The following is a 27,032-nucleotide window of genomic DNA, read 5'->3' as shown; positions in this document are numbered from 1 at the left end:
CTTTTTACTCTAAAAACCCCTTCTTTTCTCTTTTCTCTTGTATTACCCTTTTTACTCTAAAAACCCCTTCTTTTCTCTTGTAACACCCCTTCTTTTCTCTTGTAAAACCCCTTCTTTTCTTCTCTTAAACTTCCCATATTTCTCTTTTTCTTCTACAACACCCCATATTTCTCTTTGTTTTTCCGTAACATCCCATAGTACTTGTCTTCTTCTATAACACCCCATGTTTCTTCTCTTAAAAACCCCCATATTTCTCTTATATCACCCTGTTAAGCTAACTTTCACACTGCAACCTGAACCTGCTCACGTCTTACAATCCTAAGAGAGACAAGGGCCCTAGCTCTCAAAGCCTGCGTGGCGCAAATTAACATGGCCTTATCAATGTTACTCACTGCTTTTTCAACAACACCCCTTTTGTGTTCCTCATTTTCCTTATACCTTGTCATTACTCTTGTTCCTACGTATTTTCTCATTCCTTACACCCCCGTATTGTGGTGGCACAACCCACAAACGACCCAAATTTAGAACAGAGTCTCCTCCCAAATAATGTCACAACCTCATACGTTCCAATTAACACGCCAGTGCAGCCTCACAGCACACATCCCAGCACAACGCTGAAACCCAAGCTCGAATAGTGAGAAAAGTGCTCACCGTGTATTGTTGGCTCACGAGCAAAAGTTTTCCACGTGGTACCGTCTGGTGCCGCCGGAAGTCACAGCTGGGTCCCTGTTCGGGCGCCAAAATTTGTCGTCTCGGTTCGTCTTCTTCTGGAGATGGACTTGTTATTCAAAAAGGAGAGTCTGTAGCCACCGTCTTTAGTTGTAACAATAATATATTTTATTGCAATCGAAAGACAGTGTGGAGAGAGTCTGCCAATTCTGGGTGCCCTTCGGTCTCTCTCTCTCCGACTTAGGAATACCTTGAGTTTTTATACCTTATTTCACGCCACATTCTGTTGGAATGTTGCCATATATGGAATGTTTACATTTCATCCATAGGGAACAGCCATTAGCTCCCCCATTACCTAAGTGGTCCATGGCCACATCTGGACAGCGTTAAAATCACTGACACGTCTGCCCAAAGGGATGTCCAAATCTAAACAGTATCTTATCTCTGTTCAATTTGTGTATATTTGGTCAAGAAACGGGGCCCCCTTTCTTTTCTACATCTGCAAAGCCAATGAATATACTACATGTTCTTTTAACTACAAAAATACCAACAGTTTGTATCTCACTCATTCTATCTTCCTATTTTTCCTTCATCTCTGCAGATTACCTTACTGTATGATCACAGAGAAAGGATGTTCTTCTCTGGCTTCATGCCTGAGTTCAAACTCCCACCTGAAAGAGCTGGATCTGACCTACAACCATCCAGGAAAGTCAGGAGTGAAGCTGCTCTCTGCTAAACTGCAGGACCCACGTTGCAAGCTCAACACACTCAGGTATAAACAATGTGTGTGTGTGTGTGTGTGAACGTTCCTGAGTCTTAAAATGTGTGAGGGGTGCATGTGCAGATTTGCCACTGTTCAGAGAACGGTCTGAATTATCTTAGCTTTCAGCACCAGCCTGAATTCATACAGAAGAAGAGGGTGTGTTGATAGTCTGACAGGGTCTCTGAGAAGAATGCACTAATTTGTAGTAAACATGTGTAGTTGTCCATCAGAGATCACATTTCTTCCTCATTCTGATGGTGGATGTGAACATTAGCTGAAGCTGTTGCTCATATCTGCATGATATGATGCACTGCACTGCTGCCTCATGATTGGCTGATTAGATACGTGTCTGAACTGAGAGGTCTTGGTGACGGAGTATCTGAATATGATGTCAGTTATTCATTATTATTATCATTACACTCCTGCTGATCCACTCAAAGGTTCTCACACTGCGGTTCATTTGCATATCTGATAGAGCTTTATAAAACTGGGAGAAATTACTGTTGATGTGAGACTGATTAAACCTGATCTGAGAGAAATAAACTCTGAACAGGTGAAAAACAGTTTTTATTAAAATATTCTTTATTACTTCGTCCACATTCTTCTTCCTTCCACAGCAGTATGAAGAAGGACAGTGCAGTCTAACTGTAGGGTTAAAGGACAGACATGATGTACAGCTGCTCAGATACAGGGGGTGCTTCAGTTATCCACTGCCTCATCTTACCCCACACTCCCCTACATTTAAATACATCAGTCAGATTAGTGTGTGTGTGTGTGTGTGTGTGTGTGAGAGAGAGAGAGAGCGAGAGAGAGAGAGAGAGAGAGAGAGAGAGAGAGAAAGAAAGTATATAAACACTAAAAGAAAGAAACAATTTAGATGTCCTGATCTGTGTGTGTGTGTGTGTGTGTGTGTGTGTGTGTAGAGTGGACCATGGAGGGGAGATCAGAATCAAAGCAGGACTGAAGAAGTGTAAGTACATATGAGACGCCCTGTATAGACACATTACCTCACACTCCCTCTCTCTCTCTCTCTCTCTCTCTCGCTCTCTCTCTCTCTCTCTCTCTCTCTCTTTCTCTCTCCCTCTCTCTCTCTCTCTCACCCTTGCACCCCTCGCAGTTGATGCTCCCTCTCGTCAGTCTGCATCAGATCACACTTTGTTGAAGGCAGTTACCCATGATCCCCTGCGACTCAGTGCCGTTCCTCCATAAAACAGCAGAAAGATGGAGAAGGAGAGTGTTTAGGTGGAGTCTGTTCTCTGTTTCTTTATCTAGACTGAAATGGGTTTGGGGGAGGTGTGTGTGGAAATTCTGCAGTTAGGAGAAAAAGCACTGTTTAACTTGCTGTAGTGATTTTAACCTTCCATCATCCTTCTACTGATTCTCTGCCCCGACCACTTCTCCATTTTAGCAGCAGCACAGAGAAAATAGCAGCACCTGCTAAACCCGGCATCGGGGAAACTGCAGTATTTGGTGTTTCAGCAGCAGAGTCGTATAGACGGGTTTCTGTGCAGCACCATCACAGAGATGTGTGCACCACCAGGGGGCAGAAAGCAGCACTCTTCACACTAGAGAGCAGCAATGACGAGCAGCTGCTGAGCAGTAAACTGCACCAACCACAGAGAAGATGGATGGAAATGTTTAATATCCTGAGGAGATCACATCCCTTTACCAAAACTCACAGAAGATTATAGATCCAGGCATCAAAAGAGCGGATTGGGGTCCCGTTAGTTACAGAGGGGCAAATAGAGGTCCAGACAGTAAAAACTACCTGGAAAAGCGCTGCAGCTGAGCTGGTGTAGCTGAACTGTCCAGACAGTTGGAATAAAATCCTGGAGTGGATTTTTACTTACTGGACCTGCACTTGCCACCATTGGTTATTTCTCACTGAAATAACGATCGCTACAGCTAAAGCTAACGGGCTAGACGCTCATATTGTGGTCTTGTGCTACGTTAGTTAGCTGTCTACCTCACTACACACCTGAACACAGTATTTTACTGGAGTAACAGATACAGTGTGTAATTTACAGTGTAGAAAACTAAGCCTACATTCCTGCTATATACGTTAGCCCTGTTAGCTACTTAGCCAGTTCACCGTTAGCTCCTCAGCTTGTGTACTTTGACTCAGCTTAGCGACACTAGCGGTAGCACCATGCTCCTGATACTGTCAGATGAGGGGATAGACAGACTCAGCAAAAGCAGGAGAACTGGGTGAGATTACTAGGAGCTGTCAGCAGCTGGAACCTGAACGGTTTGTGTGTTAAAGATTTAATGAACAGTGAAGTTAGTGGGGCGTTCACAGAGAGCTGAGGACTAGAGGATACTGGTAGTCTGCTACTGTTAGCTGTGTTCTACATAATGGAGTATTAATATGCAGTAAAAACAGACAGATCCAGCTCTGAAACTGGATTTTATTACTGAGTCAACAAGAATTCTCCAACAGTGCAGAATCTGCGTTGATTACAGCACCCCCCTCCACAGCTTCATACAAGTGCGCTTGCAGCAGGGGCTTTGAGAATTGGGACAGGGCCTCTCTCTCTCTCACACACACACAGAAACACACAGTGTCTCTCTCACACAAACTGTCTCTTTCTCTCCCTCTCTCTAACTCACACACTCACGCACTGTCTCTCTCTCAAGATTCAAAGAATCTCTCTCTCTCTTTCTTGTTGGTGTGTGAGTGAGCGTGGTTGGCTGTGTGCCGGGTGAGGGGGCTCTGGTTCGTTCACGGTTTCAGAGTCTGGCACAGATGGATGCTTCATCCAGGTTCTTCTTTAGTCTGTAAAGGAGGAAGGGTCAAAGTGGTCAATCACTCTCTGTGCTCTGAGGACAGACAGGAGCTGACGGAGACGACAGAGATCTGTAAGCAGGCTGTACGGTTCTATGCTGAGCTGTACAGAAGTGAATACAGGGATGATAAAGAACTGGCTGCAGGGTTTTATGCAGGGCTGCTAAAGGTCTCAGAACACTCTAATGAAATACTGGAAAGACCCCTGGGTGAGCAGGAGCTCCATGCTGCTTTGCAGGGCATGGAGGGTGGGACTGCCCCAGGTATTGATGGCCTTCCAGTGGAGTTTTCTAAGACCTTTTGGATGGAGCTGGGTGCCGATCTGCTAGCCGTCCTTAATGAGAGCCTGGCTATTGGTTCCTTGACCTTGAGTTGCAGGAGGGCTGTCATTACCCATTACTGCAACTGGGAGTGGAGTGCCCCATATGGGAGATCCTTTCCCAAAGACTGCACTCACTCCAGCTTTGGACAATGTGTCGGTCCCATTATTGGACCTCTCTGGCTTGCCGGACTTGGATCTCCACACCATGTCGGGCCAGGTTTTATACAAATGTGTCAAAGCTTTTAATAAAGCAGTGCTGCATGGTAGGCCTGCAGGGACAAGCTGGGGGTCGAGATGGACAGGTGTGGAGGGTGCTGTATAAGGACTGGTGATCTCCAGTGGAGAATTCTGCACAGGGTTTAGCTGTCAGTGCTTTTGTTTCTGGAATATAATTTTTATTTATTATTACTTTTGTCAGATTCAAGTTATTTCTGTGACTATTGTGGGTTTTTCTTTCATTAATCGAGGGGTTTCAACAATTTTGTCCATGTATATATATATATATATATATATATATATATATATATATATATATATATATATATTTGTGTGAAATAATGTTTACAAATAAAATATATTTACAATAAGGGCATAAGTGTGCGTGTGTGTGTCACTCGCTGTCCCTCTTGTTGTGGGACATGCAGTGCTGCCAGAGGGCTGCTGTCTCTCTGTTCTCCTAACAGAAGGGTCAGTCTGAGGTCAGCAGAGAGACGGCTGAACTGGGGGTGAATTTTGTGTGTGTATCAGTGGGTGATGTAGTTCTGTTTTAGGAGGGTTAGAATTTGGTCTGGTCTAACTGATTGTACTACAGACTGGTCCTGACTTGTGACTGGGTTAGTGTGTGTTAGGGAACTCTTTACTTTGCTCAGCTCTTGGCACTGCAGGACTTTATGGGGATAGGAGAGGGGGGGAGGGGGGGTCACTGTTTTTTAGGTGTAGCCAATATTTAATGATCCTTTTTTTTTAATGTTGAGTTAGGGCTGGGTGATAAATCTATATTTAAAATAGATCAGGATATAAACAGAGCAGGATATGGAGTGAGGCTATATCGTTTATATCGATATTTGATTGGTGAGTTTAAATCTTGTACACCGCCTCATTGTGTTCTTTCATTATCACTTTGCTCAGCTTGTCTACTTCACTCTGCCTACTCCATATCTCTCTCTCACACACACACACACACACACACACACACACACACACACACACACACACACTATGGAGACGAATAACACAGAGCGTGAAGAGGAGTTAGTGCTAGTCTGTAAAAAGTGGTTAGTTATGTGGAAATGCTTCGGATTTTACTGAACGTTTCACTGCTTACAGCAGCAGCTCAAACTTCAGTACTGAGCAGCTGTTAAACTCTGAGCTGCTGCTGCTGCTGTTCTGAAGCGTTCATGTCCCAGCAGCTCTAAACCAGGTCAGCCAGCACTGCAGGCCTCCTCTGCTAACGCTGTGCCTGACGAAAAGAAAAGCATGAGGTTTCGTGGTATTACTGAGGCGGTAGTTTCTACACAGCAAAAGGTAGCTATGTTCCCCTCAACAGTCGAGCAAGAGGCTTCAAACAGCTGATAAACTCTTGACCCACGATACCCACTGCCCAGTCGCTATTTCTTTACACGAGAAGCGTTGCTCAACACGTCCATTCAGTCAGACAGACCCTTTCCATCCAGCTCGCAGAGTAAACATTTCTCAAAGCTGGAACTAAGCAGTTAAAGTGAGTTTATTTAACTGTATTCATTTACAATGAGTTATATCAGTTAAATATTTATTACCTATTCCATTAAAAACATTCTATTCACTCTATTAAATTAGCTACAGCATACAATGTAAAATGTCCTTAGACTGGACAGTTTTTCCAGTATTTATACAGTATTCCCTACTACTACATTTTATATAGACCTACTGACTTAAAATTGTAACAAAATTAAATTAATGTCTAGTGTACACTGAGGTGTTAATCATATTTCATTAGGCCTAAATTAGCTTTCATTTAATAAAGTTATACTTTTAACATACAGTTATTAAAAAGTAAACTCACTTTTACAGGACATGGCATGGATGATGAGTGACCCGGTTTGACCTGTGTTTGTCTAATATTCATAAGATATTTATTCACATTATTTTTCACAATGTATGTAATATCATATTGTATATCGTATCGCCATTCAGCTAAAATATATCGAGATATGATCTTTTGCCCAGCCCTATTTTAAGTAATAATGGATATCTATTTTTACAGAATTCAGTTTGCATAATTTCTGTGGGATGTTTCTCCCATTGGTCAAAATTCTGATTTGAAGTGCCCCCATTCCTCACTACCATACAGGAGAATCAGTTCTATAATTGATTGAAATAATTTGAGCCGAATCCGGACTGGTGTTTGAAAGGGAATTGTTTCGGGCTCATCTGTATGGTCCCCAGATGTTGTACAGCTTACTGGGCTGTGTGTGCGCACTGCTGTTATTCTGGCTGTGATCAGACAGAGGGGTTAGTGGTGTTATAGTGAATGCGTTGAGAGAGAAAGGGTCTAAATCTGTTATTATGTAATCTACTTTACTATTCCCAAGAGGTGAGCCAAATGTATATCTTCCTAAAGAGTCCCCTTCTAACCTACCGCTGGCGATGTACAGACCCAGACATTAACAGAGCTGCAGAAGTCTTTACCATTGCAGTTCACCTGTGGATCAGAATTATATGGGTGAGGTTAGTTATGTGTTTTGAGTGTTGATGTCCGAATATATAATTGTTACCATGTTCTGTGTTGAGGTCAGGTAGAGAACCTTGTGTGTGTTCAGGTCTCCACAGATCAGCACACTCCCCTGGGCCTGGAAGCTGCTGATCTGATCGTGTGAACTAGAAAAGCAGTCTTCATTAAAGGACAGGGATTCGCTGGGAGGGATGTATACAGTGCACAAGAAAATCTCTTTTGGAGTGTTTTTTTAATTTCTTTGTGAATTTTCATCCAATTTTTTTTATTTTATTGGAACTATAAATTTAGATTGTTCAGATTTGTACCGAATTGTAATCTCTATCTTTCTTAATATTAGGGTGTTTAACAGTGGGAATGATGATCTCTTTATACTTTGCGGGACAGTGAGTGATAGAGGCTGGGTTTTTCACTGCTGCAGCGTAGGTCTGCTTCTGTGGCTGCGTACAGGGGTTCAGCGCTGGGTGTTTCAGACTGAGTGCTGGATGTGGGTGGGTTGGATTGGGTGCTGGCTGAGGGTGTAGTTTTCTAGGTGCTGGGGGTGGGGTGCTGGGCTGGGTTTGTCAGGTCTGTGTGAGGTGGAGATCCAGTGTGCTGAAGCTGCACTGGGTGTGGAACGGCTGGGTGGAGGCAGGGGGTCGAAGTGACTGGGGGACTGGGTGTCCGCTGATCTTCCTGGCTGATGGTGTATAAAGTGGCCTGATTTCATGTAGGCTGGGTGGTCTACTTCTCAGAGGGCTATCTGGACTGCATCCCAGGAATACTGTACTACTGTACAATTGAGAACGGGTGGGTTGTTACTGGGAGTGGGTGGGCCTTTGTTCAGAAGGGGTGGTCTTTGTTGAGAGTTGGCAGATTCCTGGTTGGGGTGGGCAGATTGTGGTTGGGAGTGGGTGGTGTCCTGCTCAGAATGTACAGCTCCTTGCTCTGAAGAGGTGGGTTGTAGATTTGGGTGGACAGTTTCTTGCTCTAAGTGGGCGGGTCCTTGTCCAGAAAGGACGGGATCTGGTTTTGGATGTTTAGCCTGTGCTTCAGAGTGGGCGGGCTGTGTATCACAGTGGGCTGGTCCTTGCTCTGCTGGTTGCTGACTGGTTTTAAGGCTCCTAAGTTCCTCCCTCAAGACACTGCTTCAATGATGGTTCCATTGTGGTAGACGTTCACAGTCAGGAAGCTGTCCCCATCCTCGCTCTAACTATCTGTCTCCCGCTGCATATGCCCCTCTTTCTGTGGTGCTTGTAGTGAGCACAGATGGCAGTGTGCCAGGCTTCAGTGTGCTCTGTGTACAGCAGGAGGTTGGTGATGGTGGTTTTATCTCCTGCTTGACTGGAATCTGCTGTGAGCTTTTCTGGGTAGAGTGAGGGGTAGAGTGTGTGGGGGGGAGGGGGGGTATTGTGAGGGGGCATTGTGAAGGGGATAGAGTTGAGGGGTATAGTGAGGGGTAGAGTGAGGGTATAGTGGGGGGTAGAGTGAGTGGTAGAGTGAGGGGTAGAGTTGAGGGGTATAGTGGTGGGGGGGTATAGTGAGGGGTAGAGTGAGGGGTATAGTTACAGGGAGGGGCGCTGTTGTAATTGCATCAGCTATGGCTCGCGCTCTGTAGCTAGCTAGATTAGCGCAGGTGCTAACCTGTTAGAGGCTCAATAGCTAGGATTTCTTTAGCTTTTCCTTTAAGTTGGAGGTTCTTACCTCAATAGTTCCTGAAAGGAAGCTGGAGTGAAGATGAGCTTCTGAATTTTGAAGTCTTTTATTCTTTCTCAGCGTTTTTCCTCTGTTCAGTCTCTGTTAGCTGAAGTTTAGCTCTGGCTTGTTTTCTTCTGTTTCTTCTTTTTTTCCTCCAGAAAGTTTTTCCTTCCTTTAGTGTTTTTCAGTGGTTTTCACTGGTTTTTGGATTTTATCTTATTTTAAAGTGTGTGTGAGAGAGACACAGTGTGTGTGTGTGTGTGTGTGTGTGTGTGTGTGTGTGTGTGTGATTGTGAGAGAGAAACAGTGTGTGTGTGTGTGTGTGTGTGTGTGTGTGTGATTGTTAAGGATTGGGATAGAGAGAAACATGTTTCATTTCAGCTCCTGAAACGTTTGCAAATTAAATGGTTTTAAAATGAGATAAAATCCAAAAACCAGTGAAAACCAGTGAAAACCACTAAAAGGAAGGAAAAACTGTTCGACTTTCTGGAGGAAAAAAATAAGAAACAGAAGAAAACAATCCAGAGCTAAACTTCAGCTAACAGAGACTGAACAGAGGAAAAACACTGAGAAAGAATAAAAGACTTCAAAATTCAGAAGCTCATCTTCACTCCAGCTTCCTTTCAGGAACTATTGAGGTAAGAACCTCCAACACTCACACACACTGTCTCTCTCTCTCTCACACACTCACAGATACAGACACAAACTGACTGTCTCTCACTCTCACTTTCTCTCTCCCTGTCACACATGCACACTCACACACACACACACACACACACACACACACGCTGTCTCTCTCTCTCTCACACTCTCTCTGAGCTGAAGTGAGTGAGTGTGTGAGTGAGTGGAGGGCCGCTGTTTCTCTCTCTTTTCTCTGTTTTGCTGGTAGTTGGTTTATGAAGCAGTTTTTAATAATTTTTAATAGTTTTTAATAAAGGGGAAAACTCAGTATGAGCAGCTCACTCTGAGGCACGCGATTAAACCTGCACCTGAGCTGAGGTGCTCTGTGGAGGACTGGTCTGAGTGTGGGAGAGGTGGTGGAGTGGAGCAGTGTGACTACTCTCCTGACCACAAGTTATTTATACTATCAGTTTGTGCATTTATGAGGAAAGGAAACCTATGCAGGAGGTTTACTGGCTGAAAAAAGCAATGATCTATGATTTAATGAAGAGAAAAAGGGTCTTGACATCTTGTTCGTTCAAGAAACACACAGTGATCCTGTCAGTGAGGTTGACTGGAGGACAGAATGAGCCGTTTAGGCTCAGCTACAGGGGGGGTGGCTATTATATTTGCCAAAAACTTTCTTCCGATGTCCTTTGAGGTGGAGCAGGTGGTGCAGGGAAGGTGATTGGTGGTTTGTGTCAAATATGAGAAGTTTAAGATAGTTTTGTTTAATGTAGATGCTCCTACTGTGGGACTGGACAGGGTTCTTGTACTGAATACTGTTAAAACTGCTCTGCAGAACCTTTGTTCTGAGGACGTTTTGTTTTTGGGAGGGGATTTTAATTGCACTGAGGATGATGCACTAGATAGGAACCATATAGAACCTCATGCTGCATCACAGTGTGTTCTGCGAGAGTCCTTGAAAGCCTATAGCTTGTGTGATGTGTGGAGGGTTCTGAATCAGACTCTTAGGCAGTATACCTGGGCTAAGGTGAGAGACGGTTTTGTGTCTCTGGCTAGATTGGACCGATTTTACTGTTTTAAGCATCACCTTAATGTTTTTAAAAGCTGTGATATCACGCCTGTTGTTTTTTCAGATCAGAGCTTGGTTCTGTGTTCTGTTTTTATTGCCAACATTAAACCTAAGAGTGCCTACTGACATTTCAACGAGTGTTTATGACTTACTGGAATAATCTTAAACTACAAAAGTGATGTTTCTGCAGTTTACGTGAATGATGGGATTGTGGAAAGGTGAACATGAGAGCTCTGTCAACAATACACTTTCAGTGTTTCGAGGTACATCACTCAGTCAGTGAGATCACTTCAGGCTGAAATTATTGACCTGCAACGACAGCTGGAGTCTACTGGAGATCAGGGTCGGGCTGCGGTCCTGGGGTGGAAAACATCTGCCCTTAAGGACCTGTTGGGTGTCAGGGCACAGGGGGCTTTGGTCTGATCACATTTTCAGACTCTAACACAGCTGGATGTCCCATCTCAGTTTTTCTTTGGCCTGGAGAGAAAGAATGGCCAGAGCCGTTTAATTCATGCCCTGCGTTCTGAGGATGGACGGGATCTGACAGAGCCGGCTGAGATCAGGAAACGGGCTGTCCGGTGTGGTGTGAAATTTTCTAAATAAGCAGAAATCAGTAAAATCACAGAGTCACAGTTAATGCTCCAAAGTAATATATTTATTGAAAAGCTTTCGGCTGGGGAGAAACTCCTAGAAAAAACCCAGAGATCTCTGAAGGTTGACCAAGTTACAAAAGGTTATATACCTCCCCAATGGGGTGTTGTCACCTTCCATTGGTTCACAGAAGACAAAGAAGTTACAACGCATTGGTTACACCTAATTGTGATATGAATAAACAAAAGAGCGTTACCATACGTGCATAATTAATGAAGAGGAAGGAAGCTCAAATATGTTTTTTTGAAGCCCCTCACACCTGAAGATATCCAAACGAGTTGGTATGCAACCTTGAAACATAGGGATAGGGATAGGGAAAACAGATAAGGCTTACACTTAGGACCGGAGGAGTAGCTAGTTTGTTCCACTCTGAGCGAAGGGGAGTAACTGATTTGTGGTCCCTTTCACACAGAGCAGTAAAAGTTCACCCGAAAGTTATGATTAAGTGCCTAAGTCTATTAGTATGTTAGTCTGGATATAATATACTAAGAGAATGAAGCTAATGGAATACATATGGTATATGTGAGAGATAATAATCATCTGACTTTGTACTACTATGATCTCGAAACCACACCGGTTTTATACTGAACTGTACAAAAGTGAGTACAAGCATGCTGCTGTGCTGGCTGATGACTTCTATGCTGGGATGCCTAAGCTCTCTAGGAGCTCTAGCATAGCTCTTGAAAGACCGCTAGGGGTTAATGAGCTTTATGCAGCACTACAGGGCATGAAAGGTGGGACAACCCCAGGTATAGACGGCCTACCCGTGGAATTCTACAAGGCTTTCTGGACTGAGCTAGGTGCGGATCTGTCAGCGGTCCTTAATGAGAGCCAGAAGGAGGGCTGTTTACCCTTGAGCTGCAGACGGGCAGTTATCACCTAAAGATATGCCTAAAACATGCCTAGGAAGGGCAACTTACTGGAGACCGCTGAGTCACCTGTGCACAGATCTCAAGGTGTTTTCGAAGAGCCTGGCTAATAGGTTGAAGGATGTGATGGGGCAGGTCATACGCCATGACCAGACCTACCGTGTGCCTGGCAGATTCATCAGAGACAGTATTTTCCTGGTGCGTGATGTTTTGGATTGCTAGGATTCATGGGCTCGACTTTGGTCTTTTCTCCATAGACCAAGAAAAAGCTTTTTACAGAGTTGAGCACCAGTATTTGTGGCAGACCTTAGAAGTGCTGGTTTTGACCTGTATTTTCTTAACATGGTTAAAGTGCTGTATCAGGATGTTGAAAGTGTATTGAAGATTAACAGGGGTCTGAGTGCACCATTTAAAGCATGTGGCGGCATACGCCAGGGGTGTGCTCTGTCTGGAATGCTTTACTCCTTGGCCATTGAACAACTGCTTAATAAGCTTCGCTCTACTATTGTTGGTCTGGATTTGGGACAGGATGGGCACTCTAGGCTTCAGCTTTCCGCTTATGCGGATTACATTGTTATAATGGTGAGTGGACAATCAGATGTTGACCATTTGGTAGCTACTGTTCGAGATTTTGGGTGTTTATCTGCAGCTAAAGTAAACTGGAAAAAGCGTGACGCTTTGGCAGCGGGGCAGTGGTCTGAGGGCTTGCTGCAGCTACCAGCTAACATGACCTGGAAATGGGGATGACTTGTTTCAGTGGAAAAACTGGGAAAAACTGGAGAAAATGACAGGCGGTTTAAAGAAATGGAGATGGATCCATGGACTTTTAGAGGAAGAGTGCTGGTTGCTAATAATTTAGTGGCTTCAATGCTTTGGCACAGACTGTCTTGTGTGGACCCTCCGGTTGGATTATTGTCACGGTTGCAAGTGGTCCAGGTGGATTTTTTCTGGGACCGCCTTCACTGGGACCTGCAGAGTGTGCTGTTCCTTCCCAGGGAGGAAGAGGGGCAAGGACTGATTCACCTTTACAGCAGAATGGCACTATTTTTTATGGATCATAGACAGTTGCATTTGAACGGATTACTCCTTTTTTACTGTGGACTTTTTAGGTTTTGAGGTTTTCAAGCACCACCGACTGGAGCAGAACTCTCTACTGGCTGTTGGAGGAGCCCTTGGTTAAAGGAGCTGGGCTGGATGTGTTGGCTGATGAGGCAGTAATTCTTACACATAGACTCTGTGTCTCGAAGACAGTTAAACTGAGGAACTTGGTGGAAGTGGCAGGACTGGGCCTAGATAATGTTCATGCTGTAGCCTCTTTGTTGGGGCAGTGGTCTGTTCGGCATGCCAAGATCATTCTGGACTTCGGGAGTAGCAGGTTGTCGTTGGAGGACAAGTCCTTTTTGCAGGAGTATGGCAATGGGAGCTTGACACCTTTTTTTTTCCTATTTGTCAGAAAATTGGATCTTCACACTGTGTCGGGCCAGGCTTTTGAATAAATGCTGTGTGAAGGTTTTAAATAAATCAGTGCTCAATGGAAGGCCGGACACTGTGTGGAGAAGCAAGCTTGGGCTGGGTTTGGACAAACGTCCAGTGTGGATGGTGCTGTATAAGCCCCCTCTGACGAAAAGGACTGGGGATCTCCAACGGCGAATTCTGCATGGTGTGTTGGCTGTTAATGCTTTCGTCTCAATGTTCAATCCTGAGGTGAGTAGTGCTTGTGTCTTCTGTGGGCTCAGAGACGGTTTTCATTGTTTTTTAGAATGCCAAAGACTCAGGCCCCTTTCTGATACCCCCCCAAGATTTTTACCCCCCAAGAGTTTTATACTTTGGGCTGGCTACAGTCAGAAGGAACGGGTTAAGTGGCAGCTGCTGATTTTTTTTTTTTTTAACTGGACAGGCAAATCCATTTTGAATTTGGTTTTCATAAGCTCATGACTACCATGGAGATTTTTGAAGTGGAATGGTGCCTCAATAGTCTTTTGTGTAGTGTGGAGGAAGGGAAGCCTTTGCCAGCTGAGCTGAGTGTGTGAAAGGGATTCATGCCTTGTTTTGTTTTGAGGGTCTTGCAGTGCTGTACTCTGTGGTGATGTTGTGTTTCAGTGTTCAATGATCAAATTAAGTTGCTTTAAAAAAAAAATCTCTCTCACACACACTCTCTCTCCCTCACACACTCGCACTCAATTCAATAATGCTTTATTGGCATGACTGTAACAGGGTACACTGTTGCCAAAGCAGACAAACAATACACAAACATAAATACCAGAATACAAATAATTACAAGAAATGTACAGAATTATAAATAATATTACATTTAAAATAACAATATTAACTATAATAATGAGAAAAGTGATGAAGCTGTATAAGATATATAATAAGTAAAGAGTTAGAGTAATAATGATTAATAAAGGATAATGATTAGTGGGAGTGGCTCTTCCTCAGGTTGTGGCAGGCTGTGATATAGAGAGCAGAGAGTGGGAGGAGTTCACTCTTCTCTCCTAATAAACAGCAGAGTCTCTCAGTGTTACTGTAGTGCAGGAACTCAGGAGAGATGCTGATCATTCGTCTATAAAACTGTTCTCTGATCAGGGTATATTTGGGACACTCAGTCAGAAAGTGCAGAATAGAATAGAATATCTGATTAGTTTAGTGATATTCTGGTCCTGAGCTTGTTGAGTGTTAGTGTGTGTTAGTGTAGAACTGGAGCTCAGGACCAGCTGAGTGAGGGGACTGTTGTCTTTGCTCAACTGTTGGTCCTGCAGAGCTTTATAATGGTAAGAGTTTGGGTCGCTCATTTTTAGATGCTTCCAGAATTTGATTGCTTTTTTGTATCTTAATGATTAATGGATATCGGCCTAATTCTGCTCTGCATGTGTTGTTGGTGGCGTTTCTGTGCACTTTTTAAATGTTTTTACAGAATTCTGCATGCAGAGTCTTAATTGGATGTTTGTCTCATTTGTCACATTGTTGATTGGTAAGCAGACTTCACACTTTACTGCCATGAAGGGCAGTAGATTCCATTACTGAATTCGATTTGCAATTTCTGCTACAAATTTGATGTTTTATGGCGTAGAAAGCCCTGCGTGTTTTTCTCTCAGCTGATTTACTGCTTGGTGGAAATTTCCAGAGGAACTGATTGTGATGACTAAATAGTTATAGTTGAAGGCGTGGCTGGTTTCTCGTCTTGCCTAATAGAAATGTGTGTTTTGTTCCCTGAGATCTGGAGCTTTTTTAAAATATCATGATCTGTCTTTTTTAGGTTTACTGCCAGTGTCTAGATCTGGCAGTACTGCTTCAGCAGGTCCAGGTTCTGCTGTAGACCCTGCTGCTCTATGGGGGACAGCAGGACCAGGTTGTCTGCATAGAGCAGGAATTTGATCTCTGAGTCGTGCAGAGTGAGACCGGAGCTGTAGACTCCTCTAGTATTTTGTTTAGTTCATTAATATAAATGTTGAACAGGGTTTGGCTTAAACAGCAGCCCTGTCTCACTCCGCGCTCCTGAGAGAGAGAATCTGTTTGTTGCCAGTTTTAATTCCAGATCTGTTTCCTGTGTACATTGATTTAATAAAATCCAGTTTTACTTCTATTCTAGACTCTGTGCTTCATAAGGAAGTTTAATATTCTAGAATTTAAGATGCCACATATCAACTTCCCCAGATTACTGTTCACACAGATGCCTCAGTAATTATTAGGGTCAAATTCATCTCCATTTTTAAAGATTGGTGTTATCAGTCCATGGTTCCAGGTTTCAGGGAAGTGACCTACACTCAGAACTAAACTGAACAGTTTTAAAATGACCAAATGAAATTCTGAACTGGTACATTTTAGCATCTGATTCAGGATGCCGTCGGGTTCAGATGCTTTATTTGGTTTTAGCTTTCTGTTTCTCTTGCTTTGTTCTGAATTTGAGTCAAATTCTATTTTTTAAACAGTGTTTGGAAGTGGTTTGTTCATGTATCTCCATTTTATATTTCCAGTTCTTCATAATCTCTCTTTTTTTAGTTTATTCCAGTTATTCCAGAATGTATTTGTTGTTATTGACTCCTCATTTAGTGTTAGTTGCTTGTACGTATGTTGAGCTGTTTTGGTTCTGAGTGTACATTTATAATTCTTTAGTGTTTCACAGTAAAGAAGGTGTAAAAGTGTTTTCAGCTGCTTTCTGGAACTCTTCTGTGCTGTTTCGGGCTCATCTGTATGGTCTCCGGATGTTGTACAGCTTACTGGGCTGTGTGTGTGCACTGCTGTTATTCTGGCTGTGATCAGACAGAGGGGTTAGTGGTGTTACAGTGAATGTGCTGAGAGAGAGAAAGGGTCTAAATCTGTTGTTATGTAATCTACGGCACTACTGCCAAGAGGTGAGCAAAATGAATGTACCAGTTGGCGGGGTGTGAGGAGGACTATGCTGTCCAGGTAGGTGTCGAGCTCTCAGGAGATGTTTGTGGATGGTAGGGCTGATGGCTGCGTGCCTGAAGCTGTGTTGTGGTCTTGGGAACCTTCCTCCGTGTTCCTGTGTTGAGTAGGAATGTCTGCCAACTGTAATATCTTTAAGTGTTCTGGTAAATTCTCTGACTGTGTGTTTGCTCAGGTGCACATGGTCGTAGAGATGGTGGGGGGTGATGTTAGAGTGCTGGGCCAGGTGCACATTAGGCATGAGGGCACATCCTCTAGAGATGTCTGCATTGATCTTGTGGATGGTGGCTGGGTCAGGTGCAGGGCAGGAGGGTGGAGATAATGATTTTGGGGTTAGGAAAGGACTCAGCAGCTCTCTCTGCTACTCTGCACATCAGTCTTTCTACTCTCTCTCTCTCTCTCTCTCTCTCTCTCGCTCTGTTCAGAGGTCCTTGTTGCCAGTATGGAGAATGATGGATTTGGCAGTGTCAGGTTTGGAATCAGAGAGAATTTTGTGGGCGTCTTTATTTTTTGGCTCCATATTTTTGATGTTTTTTGACCTGGGAAGAGTAAATCCTCTTGTAGGAATTTCTCGTTGGAATCGATCAGAATGGTAATGTCAGTGTCTTTCTCCTCGGTGGCTGATCTGCTGATCTGCTGCTCTGCTGCTTCCTCTGCTTCAGGCTTCTGTAGCTCTTCAGGTGAATAAGAGGAGGGCTCATGATGGTCTGCTGTGTAGCAGGAAGATTTTGAGTGCTGACTGATGGAGGGCTGTGCTCTACAGTGCTGTTGTGGGGAGCTCTGTTTCCCCTTCAGCAGGTGTTTGTTTGCTGGGCTGGGGGCAGGGGGCTTCATCTCTTTCTTGTTTGGTCTGGTTTATGAGTCTGGAAAAGCCATTTTAAATTTCAGCAGAGCGCCTTCACTCCTCTGCACCATCACTGTGCTGTTTCAGTACATGTTCAGTGTTAGAAGCTGTTCTCTGAGTCGTCTTCTGCATCCTCAAAGATGTATAACTGGCGGCTCCTGCAGATCCTCTTTCTGTGGTGTGTGTGTGTGTGTGTGTGTGTAATATCAGAGCTGAATGCCGTGCTGGACTGTGCTCAGTGTGGAAGAGCAGGCTGGTGGTGGTGTTTCTCCCTCTGATTAAGCAGCAGTCTTTAAACAGGATTTCAGGGGTTTTCTCTCTGCTGTCTCTGTTTATGCTGCTCTCTGCTGCTCTCTGATCCAACTTCTGTGGGGAAGTCAAAAGTGTGGGAAGGCGGAGCTGCTGCTGCTGCTGCTGCTGAGGACATTCTCATTGGCTGTAGCAGGTTTTTTGAAAAATGCAGGCGGTGCAGCTGGCCAATCAGAGGAGGCTCACAGTAAGAGTCAGATTAGCTGCTTTAGCAAACTTAGCCAGGTTAGTGATATCTGAGCACGTTCTCCTCTTTTGTAGCTATATTTGAATGTAGACGTTCATTTAGGATGAGAATCTCCAGTCTGTGAATCTGTCGCTCTGTGGAAGCTGTTTTCTTACCCCAGTGTGAGGCGGAGGTGTAGTGGTGTCTGGTCTCTGCTCCTGTTTTAGTGGGTTTGGTTTGTCTCTGTGTTCTTCTCTGTTCCTCTGGTGTTCTTTGTTGTGGTGGGTTTAGCAGGTTTACAGCTCCCTGTTCAGTTTTTCTCTTTTCCTCTTTCCTTTGGATTCTTTCTGTAGTTGATCCTGATCCTGATTCTGGTGTATCTGCTTCCAGTGCTGACGGCTGCTCTGCCAGCTGCTCTGCCAGCTGCTCTGCTTCTGCTTCTTATTGTTCTGTTGTTTTTCTGTCTGATTAAATCCTGATGATTTTAGTTGAACTGAAATGACCTTCACTCACTATTCTAAATATAACCCCTTTCTTTCCTGTGAGCTCTCTCCTTTACAAATAAAAAAGTGTAGACATTTCACACACACACACACACACACACACACACACACACTCACACACACACACACACACACACACTCTCTTTTTCTTTACTCTCTCTCTCTCACACTTAAACTGTCCCTCTCTCTCTCTCTGTGTCACATACTCACATACAAACACACACACTGTCCCCCTGTCTCTCTCTCTCTCTCTCTCTTTCACACACACAGTCTGAGAGAGTGTGTGTGTGTGTGTGTGTATGTGTGTTTGTGTGTGTGTGTGTGGCAGAGAGAGAGAGAGACTGCCACACACACACGCGCGCGCAAGCGCAAGCGCGCGGTCTGTCTCTCGCTCACTCACTCACACACACACACACACTCTTAGTGATGTGTTTCTCCTCTGTGTTTAGATGCCTGTGATCTCACACTGGACCCAAACACAGCTCACACATGTCTCTCTCTGAGTGAGGGGAACAGGAAGGTGGAGTGTGGAAGGCAGCAGTCGTATCCTGATCATCCAGAGAGGTTTAATGTGTATTATCAGGTGATGAGTAGAGAGAGTGTGACTGGACGCTGTTACTGGGAGGCTGAGTGGAGCGGGATAGGAGCTGAAGTAGCTCTGACTTATAAAAGTATCAGCAGGAAAGGAGTCAGTTCAGACTGTGAGTTTGGACGGAATGAAAACTCCTGGATTCTGTTCTGCTCTAATAACAGTTACTCTGTTCGTCACAATAAGAACAGCACTGATCTCCCTCCTCCTCCCTCCAGCTGTAAGAGAGTAGGAGTGTATGTGGACTGTCCAGCCGGCACTCTGTCCTTCTACAGCGTCTCCTCTGACACACACACACTCACACACTTACACACATTCTACACCACATTCACTCAACCCCCCTATGCTGGTTTTAGGCTTTATTATGACTCCTCAGTGATTCTCTGTAAGATAGAATAACCTGTGTGTGTGTGTGTGTGTGTGTGTGTGTGTGTGTGTGTGTGTGTGTGTGTGTGTGTGCGAGCGCGAGAGAGAGAGAGCGAGAGCCGCGTGTGTGTGTGTGCGCGTGAGAGAGCGGGAGAGAGTGTGTGCGCGTGAGAGAGCGGGAGAGAGTGTGTGCGCGTGAGAGAGCGGGAGAGAGAGAGCGAGAGCCGTGTGTGTGTGCGAGCACGAGAGAGCGGGAGAGTGTGTATGTGTGTGTGTGTGTGCGTCTGTGTGTGTGTGCGTGCGAGCGGGAGAGAGAGCGAGAGCCGTGTGTGTGTGTGTGTGTGTGTGTGTGCGAGCGCGAGAGAGCGAGAGCCGTGTGTATGTGTGTGTGTGTGTGCGAGCGCGAGAGAGAGCGAGAGCCGCGTGTGTGTGTGTGCGCGTGAGAGAGCGGGAGAGAGTGTGTGCGCGTGAGAGAGCGGGAGAGAGAGCGAGAGCCGTGTGTGTGTGCGAGCGCGAGAGAGCGGGAGAGTGTGTGTGTGCGTGTGTGTGTGTGCGAGCGGGAGAGAGAGCGAGAGCCGTGTGTGTGTGTGTGTGTGTGTGCGAGCGCGAGAGAGCGAGAGCCGTGTGTATGTGTGTGTGTGTGTGCGAGCGCGAGAGAGAGCGAGAGCCGTGTGTGTGAGTGAGCGCGAGAGAGAGCGGGAGAGTGTGTGTGTGTGTGTCTGTGTGTGAAAGAGCGGGAGAGAGTGTGTGTGTGTGTGTGTGTGTGTGTGTGTGAGAGAGAGAGAGAGAGCGCGAGAGAGTGTGTGTGTGTGTGTGTGTGTGTGTGTGTGTGTGTGTGAGAGAGAGCGGGAGAGAGTGTGTGAGAATTTAAATTTAGCAGAAACTTTATTAAATGAAGCTCTTCAAAAATATTCAGATCAATATTAGAGATTTTTCTTATCAATATTCTGATCACTGATCTGCTCTGATTCTCTATCAATAAATAGTATTGATTAGGATTGTAAATGTATTGATTATGATTGTAAATTTGTTGATTGGGATTGTACATGTATTGATTATTGATTATGTTTGTGAGTTTATTGATTATTGATTATGTTTGTGAGTTTATTGATTATTGATTGTGAGTTTATTGATTCTGATTTTATTGATTCTGATTGGTAATAAAATCTTTTCCACTGAAAGGTGAGAAGGTGTGAAGTTGGTGTTTTGGAGATTGGGGGTTTATATGAGATGTTTTATATAGAGTTAAATATGTGTGAGTTCTACATTCTGTAAATGTTTATAGAAGCTGAAGCACTGCTGACATATTAAAGCACAGACAAGTTCAAGTACATTAGCATTAATCTCTCATATTTCAATATGTCAGGAGTACGTGTTGTTGGTCACCCCTGATAATGTTGATGATTTTCCTTTATAAATCATTGGCTGATCGGATCAGCAATTTCAGTTAAATTTATCATAGCAGATGAACACAGTGATATTGGAGAAGTGAGTGGCAACATGGGAGCCTCAAAACAACTCACAAATGACCTGAAATCAAAGACTGTTCAACATCATGGTTTAGGGGAAGGATATAAAAAGCTCTCTCAGAGATTTCAGCGGTCAGTTTCCACTGGGAGGAACATAGTGAGGAAATGGAAGACCACAGGCACAGTTCTAGTTTAGACCCGAAGTGGCAGGCCAAGAAAATCTCAGATAGGCAGAGGTGAAGGATGATGAGAACAGTCATAGTCAACCCACAGACCAGCTCCAAAGACCTACAGCATCATCTTGCTGCAGATGGTGTCACTGTGCATCGATCAGCTATTCAGCTCACTTTGCAGAAGGAGAGGCTGTATGGGAAAGTAATGCAGAAGAAGCCTTTCTTTGCTGTGAACCAATGAAACTAAAATGGATTAACTGACATTATGGCACCAAAGAATATTACACACACCCATAGACTGGCGGTGACTCCACGTAAGAAAAAAACACCCCCGCAACATAATGCTACCACCCCCTTGCTTCACAGTTGGGTAGTACTTATTCTTCTTTGTGTAACAGGAATTGAGTAATTTTTTTACCACTAGGTTCACTAATTTATTTTTATGAAAACACTGGATGAAGAAATGATGTAACTTGTAATGTATGTGTGCTATCAAAAAGTGAAAAGTCATCACCAGAATTATTAACCAGAGTTTATTCAGTTAAAACTGTTTGAACAGGGTTTAGAAATGCTTTATATAAACTCTTTAAAGATATTAAGACGATAATGAGACCAATGTATGGATATACCATAATACTTCCCTATCTGTCCTGCTTTACATCATAACATCTCAGGTCTTTCTTCACACCTCAGGAAAGACCTGGTAGATGTCTTGACTTCACTTGAATTGAGGTCTGTAGAAAGAACTGGGAGATGTTTGTTTTAAACATTAAAACAATTCTGACCATGATCAATTATTTGGCTTTGCTCTATAGAATGACATTTAAATGGTTCAGTGCAGAGTCAATCAATTCACACTGTGTGAACCTGTGTTCAAATATTCAGTTCGGTGTCAGTCATTCTTCATTTATCCAACTGATTTCTGAGCTGGTTTGTTTTTTATAGCTCATCTTTGCTGCTGGATTCATTGCTGGGTTTCTCTGAATCTTCCGCCGATTCGTTTGAGTCCTAAAGAGAAAAAATAGAAAGAACATGTGATCAAGAGGAAAATTAACAGAACAGAACGCCTGTATAAGACGATCTTTCATACAAAAGAAAGCACTGATTTTACACACTGATCTATTTTACTACGTCCAGTGTGAACAAGCACACAAATTTAACCAGTTCAAAAACATATTTCCAAAAAGGCCTGAAGGCTACCAGAAGTGGGTAATGAGCCTCAGTCAGCATTAAAGTGATGTTTTATGGGTTTTAGTGTAGTGGATTTCAGTGTAGTTCCAGAAAGCTATTCATGTGCATTATAATTTGTATTTTGCATATTCAGATTTCAGATATTAAACTGTAAGAAGTTCTTTTCCTACTCCAAGGATCAACTCCTGGAGGTTTTAAAATTATGCTAGCATGGGTATTCCAATGATTTATTAACAGTTTAACTTGTCTTATTTGCTCAGTTACGGCTGCTATTATTGTTATTTTATTAAAGATTTGAGACTATAAATGAACAATCAGGAGATTATTAAAAGGAGATGAGAAAAAATGCTGTTTTTAGCATTACATCTTAGTTTGGACATTTTAACGTCAGAGATAGAGGCAGACTTGTCAGCATCATGGAATGTATGACTTTTATATTCTATTACAGACCTCATCTTCTTCACTGTCTTTCTGATCCTTGTCCTCATCTTCATCTTTGTCCTTATCTTTATCATCATCATCGTCATCATCCTCATCATCATCATCATCGTCATCGTCATCATCATCATCATCATCGTCATCTTTCTCCTTCTCCCCTTCAGGCAACACCCCACCGTTATCCAGAAATTTGGAGAAAGTTTCCAAATCTCTATTTCCATTGTAATCCACCACCTGATATCAGAGTGTTGAAAATACATTGATTAGAGTTTATTTCTTCAAAAACATTCAAACAATATATTATATACAGCACCAATCAAATGTTTGGATACACCTTGTGTTTTCATTATTTAAAAATGTTATGCATTGTAGATTAATACTAAAGTCACCCAAACTATATTTTAGATTCTTCAAAGAAGGCACCTCTTGCTCAGCTTTGCACTTGCATTTTCTCAGTCAGCTTTATGAGGTAGTCACCTGGAATGGCTTTCAGTTAACAGCTGTGTCTGATCAAGAGTTAAACATTTGAATTTCTGGCCATTTTAATGTGTTTGAGACCATCAATTGTGCTGTGAATAGGGTAAAGTTGGTATACAGTGAATAACTCTATTTGAGTAATTAATAATAAACTACTCAGCGAAGTAAAGACAAATGACAGTACAATATTACTTTAAGAAAGGAAGGTCAGTCAATCCGAAAACTTTCTTAAACTTATGGTGAAACTGGATCTTATCAGGACCAGCCCAGGAAAGGAAGACCAAGAGCTACCTCTGTTGCACCGGATATGTTCATCAGTTACCAGCCTCAGAAACCGCAAGTTAACAGCACCCCCAAATAATATCCCACATAAATGTATTTTAGTATAGTATTTTATTATATTTTACTACTACATGATTCCTTGTGTGTTCCTTCATAGTCAGGTTGACTTCAGTATTCATTTACAATGTAGGAAAAAATAAAAAATAAAAATAAAGTGTGTGTCCAAACTTTTGACTGGTACTGTATATCCACAGTGGGATTGATGCAGTCTACAGAGACTGTAGTAGTTCAGTAGTAGTGAACTGGGTTTACTGTAACAGTGGGAGGTGCTCATTGTACTGTATCAGAGTAAAATTAATAAAAAAAGCCCCCCAGGAAAGTAGAAGAGCAAATGAACAATGATACAATTGTTTGATAAAAATACAAATTATTTAGAAAACGTTCTAATGGATCTGTGCTTAAAGTTACTTACTATGGTGTGAATCTTGAGAAAATGTCTAAATATAGTCAGAATTCACAGAAGACCTTACTGTGAGAATGTAAAAAGATAGGAAAGATATTTTTCAGGATGAACCCTGAAGTGAAGTGTGTTTGCGTACTGAGTCGTGTGTATAATTCGGAAGCATGTAAACAACTCAAAGCAAGCACACATGCTGGAGGTACTTTTAACACAGTGTTAGAACTAAGCGTCCCAAAGTAAACAGCGTGAGCCCATATATATCATTTTAAATAAACTTAATTAAGTGATTAATGCTGATAATTGCTGTTCCACTTTGATGTGAAAAATAAATGTGGAATTTTGCACACATCCTCTTTTGACTGATCATATTGATTTAGCTGCAGATATTCTTACAAATCCAGGTTATAAAGCTAATATGGAGCACTTTTACTGAATTACTAGTGTTTGTTACTGTTTACAGTTTTAAGAAACTAACAACTAACCCCTCTGTCTGTTACAGCTGCAGGATTCACACTCACTCTACGTACTTCTGAATTGTTCATAAACAGCAGGTGCTGGAAGCAAAGTTTAAATTAATTTGATATTATATTCATTTGTAGATGATGGTGATAAATGTATGGAGCCATTGAAAGAACATGTGGGAAATACACTAGGGTTTAGTATAGTTTTAGTATATGTCTCTGAATAATTAGCTTATCATCTTGAAAAATAAATTGTAGAAAATTCTCTGTAGATACACAGGGAGAATGTAAGTGCTGTCCTGCAGATGGCACCAGTACTCCATTTACTCCATATCTCCTGGACACCAGGGGCTACACAAATATTGTAACCAAAGTATTGCTATTGTTGTTGTTGTTGTTGTTTTTAGTGCAAAAAAAAAAAGAAAGACAAAACCATTTCAGTTTTAACAGCTGAACATTCTGGCTTTGTGAAATATACACACACATTTAAATAAAATTGTTGTAATTGTTGTAATTAATGAAATTTTTTTAGGATGAACTACAGAAAAATATGGAATCATGCATGATTCTGTTGTGCCTCCTGTGGCTTTTATGAAGGCTTGAATTCTTTAATGGACTTCATGAAAGTGTTAAAAAACATCATGAAAAAACAATATTCTACATCATGTTGGTTCCAACTCCAACCCAATGGCTAATGGATCATCTTTGTAGGATGGATAAACCCCAGGCCACTCTCCATTGGCCACAACCTCCCACCTTCTGGTGACCAGAACTTATTATATACACTTTTATGTACATATGCACCCATACATACGTACATCCTTACAATCATATGTATATTTATATACACAAACACACACTCATATTATATATATAATAGGACCGACTAGGATGTCCAGGATCTCAGATAACTTTCCCATGACCTTTTTCTATTGATTGCATGAGAAAAGTTTCCAAAATGTCAGTGAACACCTGTGCATTGACTGTTGAGGTAATATCTGTTATGTCCCTGCTTGTTCACCTTAAATGGGACCCCATATCATAAAGGAGTTTATTTAACTGTCATCTTCAAGCAGTCATCTTTTAATGTTTCATCTGGACGGTACCAGACAGAAGCTCCAGTATCATCTCTTTGGCCAATGCAAAGTGGCAATTCATCACTAAAGATTGCTCTCATCCAATCATCAACAGTCTGCTTCTCTTTAGCCCAGTGTAACCTTGTTTTATACTGTTTAGGGGTTAGTGGTTTCCTATATGTTAATCCTATCTCATTCAGCTAATTTCCTATAGTCCTGTCACAGACAGAGACGTCTGTGTTCACACAATATTTTAGTAACATTTTTTAAAAGTAAGCCAGAAGGAATAAAACTTGTTTTATAATATCTGAGATTTTCTTGTTTGTCAGGAAGTAAAACAGATCTGAATATGTGTTAAGTGTGGTGATTTCATGTGTTTTACCAGGGGTTGTATAACTTAGGACAATTATCCCCAAAACTCCTGCCTGGAAAATTACCTGGGCAAAGCTGGAAAAAAAATCCCAGAAAAACATTGGAATTTGTTTCCCAAATGAATTAACTCGAGATAATTATCCTGAGAAAATCTGAGTTATTTGTACCCATTATAGAACATCCCATGTCATATATTACCCATGCAGGATGCCATGTTCCCCCAAAAGCAGTATACTAAAGTATGATGAAAAGCATTGATGAGGTCAGATAAGAAAAAAAATCGCTGACCTTTCTTTCAGTCCCTGCTGGAAAGAACTTCAGGGTGGGGAAACCCTGCACTGTCACCCCCTCCACTTCATTTGCTGTGGAATCCATGTTGGCAATGATGATGTCTTCATGGTCCTTATATTTCTCTGCCAGCTTCTCCCACACAGGGGCCAGCTCTTTACAGTGACCACACAAAGGAGCATCTGGGAAATGTCAAAATAATAGGGATAATAGCAAAGATCAGTGACCCGCCTATGTAGTTTTAGTTTTGACTGAAATGATCAGAATATTCTGCTTACAGAATTCCACAAAGACGTTCTTGGTCTCGTCAAAGGCGACTTGTTCGAAGTTCTTTCCCACCAGGACTTTGACGGGATTCTTATCCCAGTCTTCAGGAATCTCTTGGCTCATCATATGAGGCTGTGTAAAGACAGTTGAGGATCAAGAACCAAATTAAGACTCATTCATGAACTTACTGGTTGTCAGATTAGTACTACATTTGCTTACAGTAATAAAAACAATACATTATGAGAAACACACAAACAGACATGGAAAGATTATAACCTCCTTAGAAATTCCTTTCTGCCTTCCTTGCCTGATCTGTTGCCCAATGCATCACTAAGAGCTGACTAATATGTGAATCCACATCAGATTAGGTAAAAATGAGTAAAGTAGTAAATTATTGGGACACAGCCCTACTTTAGCTTTTCTTGAACAGACAGAAGTCGACTTAATGTGATTGTTTGCTGCTTATTCACTGTTTTGTAGTGTATTTGTCTTTTTATCAAACCACCCTGAGAATCTCATCTGGAACATCTGAGGTTGGTCAGTGACCAAAGCACACAATAATAGAAACTTATTACTGCGCTCAGCCTTCTGTAGTATCAGTACTGCAAAAGCTAAATATCAAATTAATGATTGCAAACTAGAAGGCATTCTAAACTGCTAAAAACAAAAACAAAAACAAAAAAAAATGCTTAGTTGCTTGGTTGTTGCTATGGAATTGCTTTGTCTGCTAGGCAGTTTCTATGGTATCCCAT

The 27,032-nt window shown here is 42.5% G+C and overlaps 2 protein-coding genes across 2 annotated transcripts in view; one reads left to right on the top strand and one right to left on the bottom strand.

Moving 5' to 3' along the window:
- Nucleotides 1–20,756, top strand: part of LOC140536168 (uncharacterized) — a 56,052-nt gene extending 35,296 nt beyond the window's left edge. Inside the window, exons 11-13 of the mRNA XM_072657850.1 lie at nucleotides 1,271–1,441; nucleotides 2,356–2,402; nucleotides 18,821–20,756. Coding sequence (XP_072513951.1) covers nucleotides 1,271–1,441; nucleotides 2,356–2,402; nucleotides 18,821–19,359 — 757 coding nt within the window. The 3' untranslated portion in view covers nucleotides 19,360–20,756. The remainder of the gene's footprint in view (nucleotides 1–1,270; nucleotides 1,442–2,355; nucleotides 2,403–18,820) is intronic.
- Nucleotides 20,757–21,907: 1,151 nt separating this feature from the next.
- Nucleotides 21,908–26,408, bottom strand: LOC140536260 (protein disulfide-isomerase A2-like). The gene is made up of 4 exons (XM_072657980.1): nucleotides 26,292–26,408; nucleotides 26,014–26,195; nucleotides 22,610–22,831; nucleotides 21,908–21,976 (listed from the first exon to the last, which is right to left on the bottom strand). Exons 1-4 carry the CDS (start codon nucleotides 26,404–26,406, stop codon nucleotides 21,908–21,910), a joined length of 588 nt encoding a protein of 195 aa, XP_072514081.1. The 5' UTR covers nucleotides 26,407–26,408.
- Nucleotides 26,409–27,032: the final 624 nt, after the last annotated feature.

Source organism: Salminus brasiliensis, chromosome 15 (assembly GCF_030463535.1).
Source record: "Salminus brasiliensis chromosome 15, fSalBra1.hap2, whole genome shotgun sequence".
Classification (NCBI taxonomy): domain Eukaryota; kingdom Metazoa; phylum Chordata; class Actinopteri; order Characiformes; family Bryconidae; genus Salminus; species Salminus brasiliensis.
Note: the sequence above shows the minus strand (reverse complement) of the source record. Positions and strands in the feature narration are given on the sequence as shown.

Coding starts and splice junctions, on each gene's coding strand:
- LOC140536260 (XM_072657980.1), bottom strand. CDS start 26,406: ATGATGAGCCAAGAGATTCCTGAAGACTGGGATAAGAATCCCGTCAAA. Junction 22,832..26,013: donor CAGCAGGGACTGAAAGAAAG/GTCAGCGATTTT, acceptor CTCTGATATCAG/GTGGTGGATTACAATGGAAA. Junction 21,977..22,609: donor AAGACAGTGAAGAAGATGAG/GTCTGTAATAGA, acceptor TTTTCTCTTTAG/GACTCAAACGAATCGGCGGA.